This window comes from Myodes glareolus, chromosome 4 (assembly GCF_982192425.1).
Source record: "Myodes glareolus chromosome 4, mMyoGla1.1, whole genome shotgun sequence".
NCBI classification, from domain to species: Eukaryota; Metazoa; Chordata; class Mammalia; order Rodentia; family Cricetidae; genus Myodes; species Myodes glareolus.
In genome coordinates, this window is record NC_142029.1 from 94641288 (window position 1) to 94657334 (window position 16047).

At 41.0% G+C, this 16047-nt stretch overlaps 1 protein-coding gene across 3 annotated transcripts in view; it reads right to left on the reverse strand.

The window, feature by feature from the left end:
* The window catches only part of Prdm10 (PR/SET domain 10), a 103372-nt gene continuing 87325 nt past the window's right edge, over nt 1-16047 (reverse strand). For all 3 annotated transcript variants that reach the window (XM_048458696.3, XM_048458694.3, XM_048458695.3), the window contains 3 exons: nt 15113-15278; nt 7292-7395; nt 1-3344 (listed from right to left, as the gene is read on the reverse strand). In XM_048458696.3, the coding sequence (XP_048314653.1) occupies nt 3141-3344; nt 7292-7395; nt 15113-15278 (474 nt within the window). In that variant the 3' untranslated portion in view covers nt 1-3140. The remainder of the gene's footprint in view (nt 3345-7291; nt 7396-15112; nt 15279-16047) is intronic.

The window sequence follows — 16047 nt, forward strand, 5'->3', positions numbered from 1 at the left end:
TAATTATTAAAAAAATATTTATTAATTTTTACACTTGCTGGGTAGCACAAGACTATTAACACTATAACCCACTGAATATACAATAAATGTTCACATTTAAATAACAGGATAGAATCAATACTTTCAACCAATGGGCCAGCTTCAACATCTCATTAGGTGTTTTTTAGCTCTCGATGTTTTGAGATTTTTTTTTTTGAAAGGACAATTCCAGGTCAGAAAATAATTCAAGAACATCAAAACAGAAAGTCTTTCCAGAAAAACAGGAATATTACATGATGAACTATCCATTTCTCTGGGCACAAACTAAACAATAAAAATGTTAAAAATCTATATCCGACCCACTTCAAAGTATTCACACTGTACTGAATGCAGTCTACAGTGTCACGGTATCTGAGGAAAGATTACCATGTAGACACTGGAACATGCATATTCCCCAATTCAGGCTGTCAGAAGGATTACACTCTGCCATCCCTTCTGATACCTTGGGATAAATTCATAAAATACCTGATCTTAAAGTGGTGATGTCTTCACTGCCACCCACATCTCTGGCTGATGATATAGTTATGGTATTTATTTATTCCATATAAGAACCAAAAGAAAAAAGAAAAAAATTTAGAAGGGAAAAAGACAAAAGTCCTTCAACAGTATTTTTCCTCTGTGTATTTTAAAACTTCAAAAATAACTAACCCAAAACCAACATTCCTTCAGTGATTGGCTTTTTTATTTTAATCACTGGGCTATTCCTGAGAAGTGGGGAAGATACTCTGCTGGCTCAAATTAAAGAGAATCCAACAGGTCAAAATTATTTGTTTATTTATTTTGGTTTGTTTATGTTTTCCAAGACAGAGTTTCTCTGTATAGCTCTGGCTGTCTTTGAACTCTTTGTAGACCAGAGTGGCCTCCAAATCAGAGATGTACCTGTCTTAGCCTCCTGTGCTGGAATTAAAGATGTGCACCACCACGCCAGCTCTAATAGCCCAATTTAAATTACAGGAACTAGAACTGTGCCTTCGAGATGGCTGAGACTCTGTGATAGTTAGCTATTTATTACACTCCAGGACTTTGGGAACCAAAGTCTTACATTCTTGTGACTTGGAGTCAACATTTTATGTTGAAAATATTGTTACCTTTTTATTATCAAAGATACAGAGTTCATTTTCAGTTTCCACACATTTTTGAGGTAATTTTCTCAAGTTCTTTTCATGCCCAAATCTTCAGACATAAGTCTATGAACGAGATCTCAAAAGGAAAGTGCAGAATCTACATAATAGTGATTTCAAAACCAAATGTTTACTTTTCAGGAAGGTGTCTTTACCACACAGAAGATAGTCTATTTCTTAATTCACAGACCCAGTTTTTCCTCAGAAATGTAAATAAAATAAATTAGTTAACTTCATTTGAAATGAACTTAGGACTTCCTGATCTGGAGTGGTAAATTCACTCTACAATAATTATTTTTAAAATGTATGTCACAAAAAGTTGTTAAAATACAAGCTTTTAAGATGTCTTCTGAGTACAACTGGAATGTAAAAAGAAGGGCAATACTTCCCCACTAGATCCACAGCAAACAAGACTCCCAAACAGGACACATAGAAGACAACTATCACACAGAAAACTGCTTTCCTCTCCCAACCAATGTTAATTCTCCTCCACACCCATCCTTTACCTCATTATTACGATGGTCCCCTTATTTTTCTTTGCCCTAAGTGGGAAGTTGGTCATCTTATAACAAGATCTGGGTGAATTACAATATGCTTAAAGTTTAAAAAGCTTAGGAATAAGAAAGACCACCTTTCTACCCAAGTTCAAAGACTCTTCATTTTTAAGACAGTACTGAAAGTACTAAAATACACCCAATAATGTGAACACAGGTGTGATGCAGGGACCAGCATTGTAGGTCAATGTTGGAGAACCTGTAAAACATGCAAGAGGCCCTGGGTTTTGATTCGCAGCATCACAAAGTGTTATACATACACCTGATGAACCCAGTAGGAGTAAGGAACTCAACCTTTACTAATGAGCAGTAAATGAATCCTGCCAGGCAGGGCAAGGTTTCAGCTCTGTCTGTCTGTCTTTCTCTCTCCATATGTATATGTATGTGTATATATATATATGTATCTACATATATATGTATCTACATATATATCCTAAATTTATATTTTTAGTAATTTTTCATAGAACTAGTATTTCCTTCTTAAACACAGCTATATATAACCAGAAGCTTGGAGGCAGAGCTTTAATGTAGGGGCTTTTTAAATCCTGTTGAGATCATGCAACCTTTTGACTTCCAGGGAGTCTATGCTTGTGGACCGTGAGGCCAGATCTGCTGGGGTCAGCATCTGTGAGGAGCACCACCACTGCCCCTTAGGTTTTCCCAAATAAGAAAGATTAAAAACAACTGCCATGATGGGTGCCTGACTGTAGTCCCAGCTACGTAGGAGAGGCTAAGGCAGGAGGATCTCACGAGCCCATGAGTTCAAGGCTGTACTGGACAGCACAGTGAGCCCTCATATAGGAGAGAGAAAGAGAGAGATCAGCAATAAGAAAATTTTAGATGACAGTTTCTCCTTCAGAATACCACCATCAAACCTTTATCTTATCATTTTAAAGTCTTCATCCAATAAGCTGCCTTTGTTAAATTACTGAAAACTCAAATGCATGAGATAAAGTGGTTCTGACCTAATCACACCCATGAAGTAAGTACTCCTTCTCTTTTGATGCCATAGCTTGGATTTCAGAAGTCCAATGACCATGGACTTGGAACATCCTGTGTCCACCTTTGGTATGAACATAATATGCCACTTAGTATTTCCACAAAGGGACAGTAAGGCTTGTCAGTGTGTTCAAAAATGAAAACAAAACAAACAACCAGCTCAAGAGCAAGGCCGAGTTTCTCCATCTGGAAGTCAACTTTCCCCTGAAGGAACTGCATTCCATGGCAGAAATCCCAAGGGTTTGAAGAGTCAATTGGGTAAAGATGACCTTGGCAAAAATCACCCCTGGCATATGTGTGTCAAAATTGTAGTTTTCAAACTCTTGATGAGTAATAAATCTTTAAAAAGAGGTCTAGGTGTTTGAAGCTTCAGATTTCGAATTAGAAGACGTGATGTGAGCTCTGGATTCCAGGGGTGGGATGAAATCTACGGTTTGGTGATATGTACTTCGCTGCTCCCGCTCCCATTGGTGGTGGTCGTGATGATGTACTGTGTGGTCTGCTGTTGGCTGGGGCTTGTGGAGTCCAGGGAGTCACTGTGTGCAGAGGGTTGAACCTGGACTGCACCAGAGAGGGTAGAGGTTTGCTTTTCCTCCAATTCTGGTTGACTTTCTGCCAATACATAATGACCCTAGAGCAAAAGAAAAAGATCCTTTAAAAGAACTGGAATCTGGAAGAAAGCAAGGGAACTACTGGAAGAGAGGAGCAAGCATCCAAAGCAATGCTTCAAGGGGACCCAAACAGGTACCTCTGAGAGATGCTTTACCTGCGTCCTTTCTGGAGGATGGCTAAGTCACAGTAAGTGGCTCCAAAGGTAACTCAAAGCAGCACCTTTGCTGTGTCATCAGATAACACAATGAGGAACCTTAGAGACTGTGAGGCATGCTAGTACCTTACTTGGCAAAAAAGTTTTTTTAATGAAAATAAAATAAAATATGTTTTTTTAAAAAATTGCTCCTAAGAATTTAGAAACTTAATGCCAATTAAGTGTTAAAATTCATCCAAAATGAATGATAAGGTCTCTGTAAAGGGGCAGCCTGATATTTAAGACAGGTCTTCAACATTAATGGTTCCCAGCTAATAGAATTTCAAAGTCTAATAGCATTTTAAAGTAATGCTAATGGGGCTGAGGAAATAGCTCTGTCAGTTAAGTCTTTGCTGCCAAAAGCACAGAGAACTGAGTTCAAGTCCTAGAACTGGGCCCTCCACAAAGTATCAGGGCACTCAATGTACTCCCAGTGTTATGGAGGGAAATAGAAGTAGATTCCGGGGCCCTAAAATCCATGAGCTCCAAGTCAGTAAGAGACCTTGTTGCATTAAACAAAGTGGATGACTCCTGAGGAATAACACCTGAGGTTGACCTCTGACTGTCCCCCAACACACACACACACACACACACACACACACACACACAAACTCACACGATATATTAAACGAGTCCTAAGTTTTAGTTTTCCAAGTAAAAACATTTAGAATACTAGAACAAAGGCTGGAGAGATGGCTCAGTAGTTAAGGGCATATGTCCTCTGTTCATAGAGAGAACACAAGTTCAGTTCCCCACATCTGTAACTCAGCTCCAGAAAATCTGATGCCCTCTTCTGGTCTCCTCGGGTACCTGAATTCACATGCAGGTAGTCTACTTGCTCCCACAAACATACATTATTAAACAATATTTTTATTTTTTTTAAATATTTATTTATTATGTATACAATATTCTGTCTGCAGGCCAGAAGAGGGCACCAGACCTCATTACAGATGGTTGTGAGCCACCATGTGGTTGCTGGGAATTGAACTCAGAACCTTTGGAAGAGCAGGCAATGCTCTTAACCACTGAGCCATCCCTCCAGCCCCTATTAAACAATATTTTTAAATATCTTTAAAAATAAAATAATTTGCTACCCTCATCAAGTATGTGCTTTCTACTTGAGAACATAGGAAAGGGGTTAGGAGTGCAGCTCAGCAGTAGCATGCATGAGGTCCCAGATTCAATGTACAGCACGCACACAAAAAATAAATAAATATTAAAAAAGAAAGCATGGGAAGAATATAGTTTTAGAATATAGCTCCTTGCACTGAATAAATTTAAGGGAACTCTCACATTGTCTTCACTTTTTTTCTCATTTTTTCCCTTTGATCATGAGAATTTCATACATACAAAATGGGCATTCATTCATTATATTAATTTTTTAGATGCAATCTTATTTAGCCCAGGCTAGCCTTAAACTCACTCTGTAACTGAAGATGACCTTGAACTCTTGATCCTTTTATCTCCACCTCTAAAACACTTGGATCATAGGCATGCACCACTACACTTAGCTTTGTATTAGCATTTTTAAAGAAATAACATTTCAGACAGAAGGGCAAGATGCTATGACAGGGACAAGCGTCCCTGTCCCTCAAGAAAAGGTTTCTCTGGGTAGCCCTGGCTGTCCTGTAACTCACTCTGTAGAACAGGCTGGCCTTGAACTTAAGATATTCGCCTGACTCTGCTTCCTGAGTGTTGGGATCAAAGGCATGCACCACCACTGTCTGGCAAGATCCCCCATGTTTTAAAGGTTTGGTCCCTAGGTGGCAATCTTGGGAGGCAGTGGAACCATTAGGATGTGAGGCCTCATGGGAGGTTCTGGGGTCACTGGGCACAGGCCCTGAGATACCCGGCCCCATCCTCTTCCTTGAGAGTGACTCACTGAGCCAAGCACTCTCACCATGTGCTACCGAGGCCCAGAGCAACAGGACCACTGGCTCAATCACAGAGTGTAACCTCCAAAACCATGAACTGAATAAACCTTGGTTATTCATTCTCTCAGGTTATAATAACATGAAGCTAAACAAAGGGAAAAAAGAACTCAGAGAGGAAAACTCAGGCAGTCTTTCCAAGCTTGTTCAGAAAACAAGCTATAGCAAATAACCACTGACTCACCTAGGGCTGAATTTCTTGGCCCCTACCCTGAAGCAATTTCAGATTATGATTTACTTTCCTGTGGCTCTTCCTCTGGAGTAGGGGCTGTTTATTCACCTAGGACCCACTAAGCTTTAGCAAAGGAACATTTTGTAGTGAGAACATTTAAGATCTGGTCTCAGCAATTTTCAAGTAGCCACCATGAAATACACCAGATCTTCAGAGTTTTTTCCCAAAAAAGTTTTTGTTGCTGTTCTGCAATGCTAGAGACTAAACCCAGGCCTCACACAAGTTCAGTATGTGTGCTGCCACTAAGCCACACCCCTACTTCTAAGAGAATTTTTCTTTTTTTGTTTGTTTTCTTTTGTTGTTGTTGTTTTTTCAAGACAAGGTCTCACTATATAGACCAGGCTGGCCTCAAACTTACAGAGACCCAACAGCCTCTGCTTCCCAAGTAAAGGCATGTGCCACTACCCACCTACCCCAACCCCTGCCAAGAAGTCTCTTAACTGAAATATATATATATATATATATATATATATATATATTTCAGTTAAGATATACACACACACACACACACACACACACACATATATATGTGGAGAAATGGGCTGGAGAAATGGTTCAATGGTCAAGAGTACTGATACTTCCTAAAATACTTCCTGAAAACCCACATTCCCAGCATCCACATGGCAGCTCACAAACGCCTATATCTCTAGCTTCAGGGAATTCCCTGCCCTCTTCTGGTCTTCACAGGGACTGGATACTTAAGTGTACAGTGTGTACATACATAATGTGTATATTATGTATGTACATAAATGCAGATACACACATAAAATAGTCAATCAAATTTTGAGAAAAAAATCTTTTCCAAATAACTTAGAGATAGGCCAGCATAAACACAAAAATAAAAACATAATACATACAATCAATATGGTTAAATATTGCTCAAGTTAAATAAATATGCTAATTGATGGCAACACCTCTTTATGTAGTTAAATGATGTAAAGCAGTTCGACACTAGTCAAGCATGGATGCTCATGACTGTCATCATACAAGTTCCAGGTCATCTGGGGCTATATAGCAAGACCCTGTCTCAACATTCCCCACCTCCCACAAAAGCTCTGTAAACCAGGGATGTTAGTGGTACATGCCTGGAATCCCAGTACACAGGAAGCTGAGGAAGGAGGATTGCAATTTTAAGGTCAACTTGGCTTACATAGTTAAACCTTGTCTCAAACACACACACATACACACACACACACACACACACACACACACACACACCATATAACTGATTGATTATATTATTCTTTCCCAGCTAAAGTCTTGTAAAATTTATAAGAAGTCCATAAAATTATAATCATATGAATAGATCTAGGAAGTTTGTTGTAGTTAGGAATTGAATCAACATTCCCTGCGCATTATCCTCCTGAGCAATGAACTAAAGATAAAAAAAAAAAAAAGACCAGCTTTCTGAGCCATCAACTATGAAAAAACAGACTAAATCAACCAGTTTAAAGAAGTAGGAGGCCTGGGGAGGTAACTCAACGGTAGGTTACCTACCCAGCATGTCTGCATGTACAGGTAGCTCTGGGTTCTATTCCCAGGACTTCAAAAGGAAGGGAGAGAGGGAGAGCAACTATGACCACGTTATAACACAGTCCTGGCAGACTCACCGGAGTCACTGCTTTCACTTGCCCGGAGGTGACAGGAGTTGCCACACCACTGTCTGTGATCACAAACTGACCTGGGGGCAGCGTCATCATTTGAATTTCAGATGCTGAAAACAGGAAATAAACAAAATTCAGTGGTCTTCAGATTTTAGTGTAAGTGCTGAAAGAAACAAATGCTTCTGTGCTTATCTTATGGCTTGCACCCAGTAAAGTCATGAACTCAAAAGACAGGGAGTGGAGTATATTTTGTGAACACACACAAATGGCTAGGTACTGTAGCACACACTCTAATCGATACTGGGGAGGCAGGGGGATTTCTATGAGTTCAAGGCCAGCCTTGCCTACATCATAATTCCAAGATAGTCAAGACTACAAAAGTAGACCCTGTTTCAAAAATAAAGATTTATATATACCAAAAAAAAAACCCCCAACACACATAAATTACTAAGTGTTATAGCTTAGTCCATCCTATCCTAACATATTTAGAATCTGCATAGCCACAGGGGACAGATCTACCAGGCCCAGTCAGAGCAACAAAATAAGATCCCCACCTGAAAAGCAGGAACCCCAAATGGTGTATGGTTGTGTTCTTGCCACACCAGCATAATCCTATGCTGAAAATCTTAAATGCACTAGGCCTGGTGGCATAGGTCTCTAACCTCTGGAAGTTAACACAAGAATTTTCTTTTTTTTTTCAGATAGGGTCTCTATTCCAGGATAGCCTCACACTTACTATGTTATAGAGAATAACCTTGAATTTCTGGTTGTCCTACCTCCCATCTCCTGAGATTATAGGCATGCAATCCCATGCCCAGTTTATACTACGCTATGGATTACACCTGAGGACTCCTGAACACTAGGCAAATGCTCTACCAGTTTAGCTAGATCCCCAGCCTTGGCTACATAGTGTGTTTGAGGCTTGCCTCGGCTATATGGGACCAAAAGAAGATCCTAAGTGCCAAGTTGGAGAACTGTCAGTGCTCACACTGCTACTGAGACAGTTCCCAGGTTTTCCATGCTTGCAAAACCTTATGATGGTGGTCTTGCAATCTGATGCCCCCATTTTGTTTTGTTTTTTAGACAGGGTTTCTCTGAGTATCCCTGACTGGGCTAGAACTCAATCTATAGACGAGGCTAGCCTGTCTCTGCCTTTGGAGTACTGGGATTAAAGGCGTGCACCACCACATCTGGCCTGATATGATTTCTTTCTTTCTCTCTCTCTTTCTTTAATAAACTTATTTATTGATTTATTTTAACTGATTTCTTGAGTGAATGGACCCCTTCACAATAATTACATGTGTGTGAAGAGACTGATACAGAGGGATAATATATACAGGAAACAACCAGTGCCTCCTCACTCAAAAATGGCTTCCAATTGCCACCAAGGTAAATACTCAACCTTTTAATCCTTAAAAAGAGTTATAAAAGTTTCCTGGCTTAGTATTTTTATCTTTTATACTCACATTTGAATTCATGACACAAATGTATCCACAGCTACCTGGTGATCACAACCGAATAACCAGCAATATTGAGGCAAATTAGAAATGAAATTTATGCTAGTGCCCTGTTAGTAGTCGCTAAAGAATATTTTCTATAAAATGGATGAGAGATGCTTAGGAGGTTGAGTGGTGCTAGCTCTGGGCAGGGATGGAAAATGAGCTGAACACTGGGTCTTCCTAGCACAGGAAAGGGTCGCGTGTGAGATACAAGTCCCAGTGTGAACAAGCAAAGATGAGGTAGCCTAGACACCCAAAGGGAAACAAAAGCAGTAGGCTCAACCACATCATGTGTTACATGTGTTACATATGTAAACTTTATGAGTACAAAATAACACACACACACACACACACACACACACACACACACAGAATGGTTATTTTGGATAACACAAGGAAACTGACTTACTACTTTGAAAACCAGTAAATATAACTGGTCAATCTGGCATTTAAAGTATTCTATTCTGCTTTTCCTATTCAAATCTGTATCTTTGAATAATTTTATGATTAAGACAATTTTTTCTTTTCTTTCTCTCCTTTTTGCTTTGCTTTCATTGTTGTTTTTAGACATGGTTTCACTATGTAACTGTCTAATCTCAGTTAATTATGTAGACCAGGCTGGATTCAAACTCACAGAGATCCTCTGCCCCTGCGAGGATATGTAGTAATGGTGTCTTCCCATGTAGCCCTGGATGGCCGGGCAGTCCTCCTGCTTCTCTGTCCACCAAGTGCTAAGGTAACAGGCTGTGGTTACAGATGTGAGCTACCATATCCAGCATAATCTCTATCTCTTTATAAAATGTTTCTACCTAATAATGAGTAGGAATAACAGATCAAATTAGAGAATCACAACTTTGCAAGTCCTGATGAAATGAAGAAGCTAGAGACTAAACACCAGTGGCTCCTGACACCACAGGAAGAGAAGCAGTCCACCCCTTTATCAGCTGAGTGTGGGGTTTGATATGAATCTGACCTTGAGTAAGCCTCTAGATCTAGATGCTAGTCTACAGGAAATAAAAGGAAGAAAGTACATTAAGCAACAACATGAGGATGCTGCCATCAAAATCCAGAGTGTGGAAACTACAGGACATGTGACCAGTTTTTCCCACACAGGCACACCGGTTGCAAGGGGAGAGCAAGGACATGTGAAAAGAAACTCCAAAGATGCAGTCAGCTGCAATGGATGGCCCTCATTCAGATCCCACTTCAGACCCCAATTCGAACAAGAAATTTAAAAAACTTTCTCAGGCAATCAAAGAAATAAGGATACTGATTGGGCATTGGAACTGTACTTGACGATGTTAAAGAATTATTTCCATTTACACGGGAGGTGAAGGGAGAGCAGATTCCAGGATATCCATCTTCCTCTACATGGTATGGAGCAGCATATCTTGATGATAAATGAAGTCTACCACATACGTACAGGAATGGCCCTCCCCAATAGCTGATATATTAGAGAATATATTTCAGTCCCTAAAAGTAACATGTTTGTGATAAGACAATGTTGTGGGACAATGGTCTTGTTCTCTATAAAGATTTGTCATTTGTACTGGTTTAATAAAATGCTGATTGGCCAGTAATAGCCAGGCAGGAAGTATAGGCAGGGTGACTAGGACAGGAGAATTCTGGATGAGGAAAGGCTCAGTCTGCAGTCATCACCCAGACACAGAAGAAGCAAGATGAGAATGCCTCACTGATAAAAGGTATCAAGCCACATGGCTAACACAGACAAGAATTATGGGTTAATGTAAGATGTAAGAGTTAGTTAATAAGAAAGCCTGAGCTAACAGGCCAACCAGTTTATAATTAATGTAGGCCTCTGTGTGTTTCTTTGGGAGTGAATGGTTATGGGACCCAGCAGGACAGAAACCTCTGTCAAAGAGAATAACAGCCTGTGACAGCTGCTGCATGGTCTTTGCTCTGGGCAGTAAGACACACACACAGCTGAGGCTAAGCTGTCTGCCCAGAAGGAACTTTCCCATGTAAGAGCAGAATTACAGTGGGGGAAAAAAACGTGGATGCTATCCTCAGCATTCACCTATGATTTTGTGGGGAAAATATGAAAGGGAAAGATGAGATGTAGGAATGACATAACATATTTTATAGCTGATAGAAGGCATGTGAAAGAGAATCTCAAACTTGGAACCCATGGGAAGAATTAAACAGCAAAAATGAAGAAAAGGAATGGAAGCAATAGAAGATCCCTTAGGTCTGACCTTTAATACAGAGGAAGAGAAAATCCATGACTCAGCATGTGGATGGGTGGGCTTAACAATGGCCAATACAGGAAACTACAATGACCAAGAATTTCTCTGTCTCTGAGTTGCTTGACTGGGAAAGACTTTTAAACAAGGACTGAAATAACCTGTCTCAGTCTGGCTCATGAAACTGTGGGATATAGGGATAGACTGAGTGCTGCAAAAAGAGAAACTAAGAACTAAGACTGCTCACCCTTCCTTGAAACAAAGACTCTACAATCTAACACAGACGAAGGAAATAAGTGTTTCATAGGCTGGCTCATACAAGCCATCAGAGACATTTGGTCATTACTGTTTGGGGTTTCCATCAACACCAGGAACCAGAGGTCAATAGCAGAAGGACAGTTATTACTAAAAAACTGAGTATGAGAGAGGTAGATGCTCAGTTCACTGGTCCACTATTGTGTTCACTAGAGGATTAAGAATTCAGGGGCTGGAGAGATGGCTCAGAACTTAAGAGCACTGGCCGCTCTTCCAGAGGTCCTGAGTTCAATCCCCAGCAGCCACATGGTGGCTCACAACCATCTGTACTAAGATCTGGTGCCCTCTTCTGTCATGCAGGCAGAACACTGTATACATAATAAATAAATCTAAAGAAAGAAAGGAAGGAAGGAAGGAAGGAAGGAAGGAAGGAAGGAAGGAAGGAAGGAAGGAAGAAAGAAAGAAAGAAAGAAAGAAAGAAAGAAAGAAAGAAAGAGAAAGAAAGAAGTTACTTCAGCATGGACTTTGGGACTGGTAGAAAGTTTTAGTGGCTCTGGCAGATCTGAATGACTTAGTCCAGCAGACCCATCAGGTTTATAAAGTATAAAAGCAATCAAGAGCAGATGAGAGAGGAACAAAGCGGACAAAGGAGCCTGTTGAGTCACTCAAATGCAAATGCAGAAAGGTGACATTCCTAGTGTGAAATTAAATGTTGTGCTAGTGAGCCTGGAAGGTTTTAAAGCCAGAGCAATGGTTCGCAGAAGACATAATGACAAAAAAAAAAAAAAAGAAAAAAAATGAAGCTTATTCCAGGGGAAACCTAGAATCTATCTAAGTAAAATATGCTATATAAGTTGTTCCCCTGAAAGAAAAGTATATCGGATGTGGAGATTATCCACTTAGCCTTGACAGGTTCAGCAGCCAGATGTGACCAACATAGAGTCACCAATATAGAGCCACAGTGCTGACCTGTCAGAACTAGAAAGTCAGTTCAATAGCAGGCATAACAAGTTAGAATGGGGTCCTAGTCTCCACTTAGGCCTGAGTCTAAGAACCACCAAGACTTCTGGGGTTGGGGATTCCATGCAGTAGCATTACCCAGGGGTTTTCACTGAGGCAGGAAATCATTGTGGAAGTAAGTCCATTGAGGGCATATGGAGTAGTATTCTCCTCCATGTTGCTACACCAACACTGCTCTTTCCACAACCGGTGCCAGTGACGGAATTTTCCATACTATATTAGGCCTTTATAGTGTTTCTTTTTAGCGTCCTCTTAGTCAGTCAAGACCAACTAGCACTTGCTTGGAGTGGACAGCAGCAGGCCTTGGAGCTCCTGCATGCCCTCTTAAAACATTGGTTCTATTACATAAAGACAACTTTGAGCATCTCACACATCTAGAAAAACACTTAAAAGGACAGTGAAAGTAGCAGTGAAGCCCAATGAAGGTACACTGCATGGGTGGGAGGGGGAGCTTCCTCAGAGCTATGGTTATGGAGCAGAAGTTCAATATGAGTTGTTTGCCGGGTGGGGGTGGGGAGGGTGTTCCTAGAGACCCACAAACCATAAGGCTATTGCCACCACTGTTGCTCGCATGCCATAAGTAAGTGGTAAGATCCTATTGCTTAAAACACTGTACTTCTTGGCTCTAGGGCACAGAAGGCTGGAATAAGGGTGGAAGTGCCCTTCTGCTAGCTGGCATTCGCTGTTCGCACTCCATGTAAGGCCCAATACACGGAAGGAACTTAAGCCTGATACTGTAAGCCAGGACAAAATTTGTGACTGGGGAGGTCATAGACCCTAGCGAGGAAGTAAACAGATGTGATGCATCTGGGGCTAGTACTTACAGCAGAGAATCCTTACTGGTCAAACTTCTAAGACATTTAGTGTGCTACTGTGGCCTAGTAGCTCAGCCATAAATGAAAGAAAATAATCAGGCATTTCTATCACTTGTTCCATGACTCAGGAAACATGGTGGAAAGGGGCAGAAAGAGTGTAAGAGCTGGTCAAAGGTTTAAGTGTTGTGCAGTCAAGGGAAACTCACAAGACTCAGAAGCCATGACTACAAGCTCAGCAGGCCTCTCCTCTGAGTTACAAAAGCAGTGAAAATTGATGGGGAGAGATTCTCTCCAATAGCGCTGACTACAAATTGGGTAGAGAGCTCCAGGGATGCAGCTCTTGTGAATCATCACCCAGGCTGAAATGAGCACTCCTGCAGAGAATCCCAGCAAACACACTGACTCACTACCTAGAGTTGGGCGGAATCATTTCTTTGAGCTGTTGTTGGTGCCCAATCTAGGGTGAATAGAAGATTGTTCATGTCTCCCCAGGAAGAGTTACAGAACATCAACCAAGAAGTCATCAGCTCTCACCTCTGACAACCAACCTGCTCATGCTTCCAGAGCATAAACCTCAGGATTCCAGAACATACTACTCATATATATCAACCTCTCTGCTACGTAGTAATCTGAAGGCCTTTAGGAGAGGCAATACAGCAAGGTGCTTTAGCATGTAAGTTCTGGATCCAGAAATCTTGAGTTCCAATCTTCTGTTGACTAGTTAGGTCTCTTGGACAAGTTATTGTATGTACAGATTTTGATGTGCCTGGGTTAGAATCATTTCTGCCACACAAGAATATTTGAATTAAGCTGTATGAGGTTATTTAATGAAGTAGCATGGGGTTATTACTATGAATATCAATATTAACCTTTACATATTATGATGATTTGAATGAAAATGGCCCTGATAGGCTCACAGATTTGAATACTTGGTCCCCAGTTGGTAGAGCTCTTTGGGAAGCATTAGGAGGTATGGCATGGGGATGAGCTTTGAGATTTTAGAAGTCCATGTCACTCCCAGTTAGCTATTTCTGCCTCATGGTTGTGTTTCAACATGCAGGCTCTTAGCTACTACTCCAGCAGGATGCCTGCCTGCTGCCATGCTCCCCACATGACAGTCATGGACTCTAACCCTCTGGAGCTGTAAGCCCCAAATTAAACACCTTCTTATATAAGTTGCCTTGGTCATAGTGCTTTGTGATGAAAATAGAAAAGTAAGACACATATACCCAGGGTCAAGCATAGTAATTAGTACATAAATAGGCATTCAGTGAGACCCTGGGTTTGATTCCCAATATGAAAGAAAAAGTACTGGTAAAAGAGATGAAACATTACCATCAATATATCCCCTATTCATCCTTAAGTCACCTCATCACAGCTTCCAGTAACATATGTAACATTTCTGAAAATAAGAGACTGGCATTCTGGATCAAAGCACTGACCTAAATTTTGCTATGAAATTCATTCAAATACAAGTACCATAGAGAACTGAAAACGAGCCAGGTGGTGGTGGCATATTAATCCTAGCACTCAGAAAGCAGAGGCAGACATATCTCTATGAATTCGAGGCCAGCCTGGTCTACAAAGCGAGTTCCAGGACAGGCTCTAAAGCTACACAGAGAAACCCTGTCTCAAAGGAACCAGCATAGGATCAAACTAGACCCTCTGAATGTGGGTGACAGTTGTATGGCTGAGGCAGACTGCGGGGCCACTGGCAGAGACACCAGGATTTATCCCTACTGCTTGGGAACCCATTCTCTTTGGATGAATACCTTGCTCAGCCTAGATATACTAGGAAGGTCTTGGACCTTCCCCAGAGCAATGTGTCTTACCCTCTCTGAGGAGTGGATGGGGGAGGAGGAGAGGTAGAGGGGATGGGAGGAGGGGAGGGAGTGGGAACTGGGATTGGTAAGAGAAAGAGAGAACTGAAAATGAGAAACTGATACATCAATCCAAAAACCTATTATAAAGCTGATGAAATTAAGACACATGGCCAGAGGTATCCCCACCCATGGACTATCCCGTTCTTCTTACAATAACCACGGAAGGAGTTCCAAGCATTGGGGAGGTATGTATGTTGTACAGAGGAATTCTGCTGCTGTAGAGTCTGCCCCTGTGTGGAAGAACTGCCTTGGATATGGGTGGGGCTAAGCCCCTGCTGTGCTTGCTGAGTGGTGGGGCTCAATGGCTGCCCAGCTACCTAGGGAGAAAGAGAAAATTAAAGAAGGAAAGGTGAAATCCCAGTAGACTTAAGACTCATATTTAATATTTAAATAAGAGTAGAATTAATGAAATGCAATCATAACTCTGAAATACTATCTTGTTTTCAAAGGGTAACCTTCAAAGATATTAAAACAATTCATTACAATAAAATTGCCAGGAAGGCAAATGAGCAGCAGTATGCAATTGCTTCCATTAGCTAAGCTTAAAGCAACAAAGGTGAAACAGTTTGCCTGGTCACAAAGGCAACCACTCCTGTATGCAAACACAGCCGAGAAGTCATGATTTCCATTGAGCTGCCTTGGCAAATCCACCCAGTATAGAGCTAAGGACAGGCGCACACCAGCCATCTGCTGGAGACGCTGTCTCTAGATTTCATAACATGTCCACATGCCACTATTTGCCATTCAAGGCCTTCTGTAGTCCAATTCCTAACTATTTTCCAACTCTTTCCAAATATCACTTCTTGCTCCTAAACTGAGTAAGTTTCCTATAAATGTGTTATAATTTTCCATCTTTTTGTATTCAAAATGTTATTTAGAACAAAATGCCTTCCCTCAATGTCAGTGCCAAACATGTAGCCCTCCTTCAAGACTTAATTAAAAGAAAAGAAAAAAGACATGTTCTTGGTTTCCAGCTAACCAGAATTGCTCCTCCTCTGAATTGCTATACCTTTCTCTACCTCCATGAGACAGGTCTAACCTTATTCCACAATCCTTGTCCCAACACAGAAGCAAGTGACCTTCTCC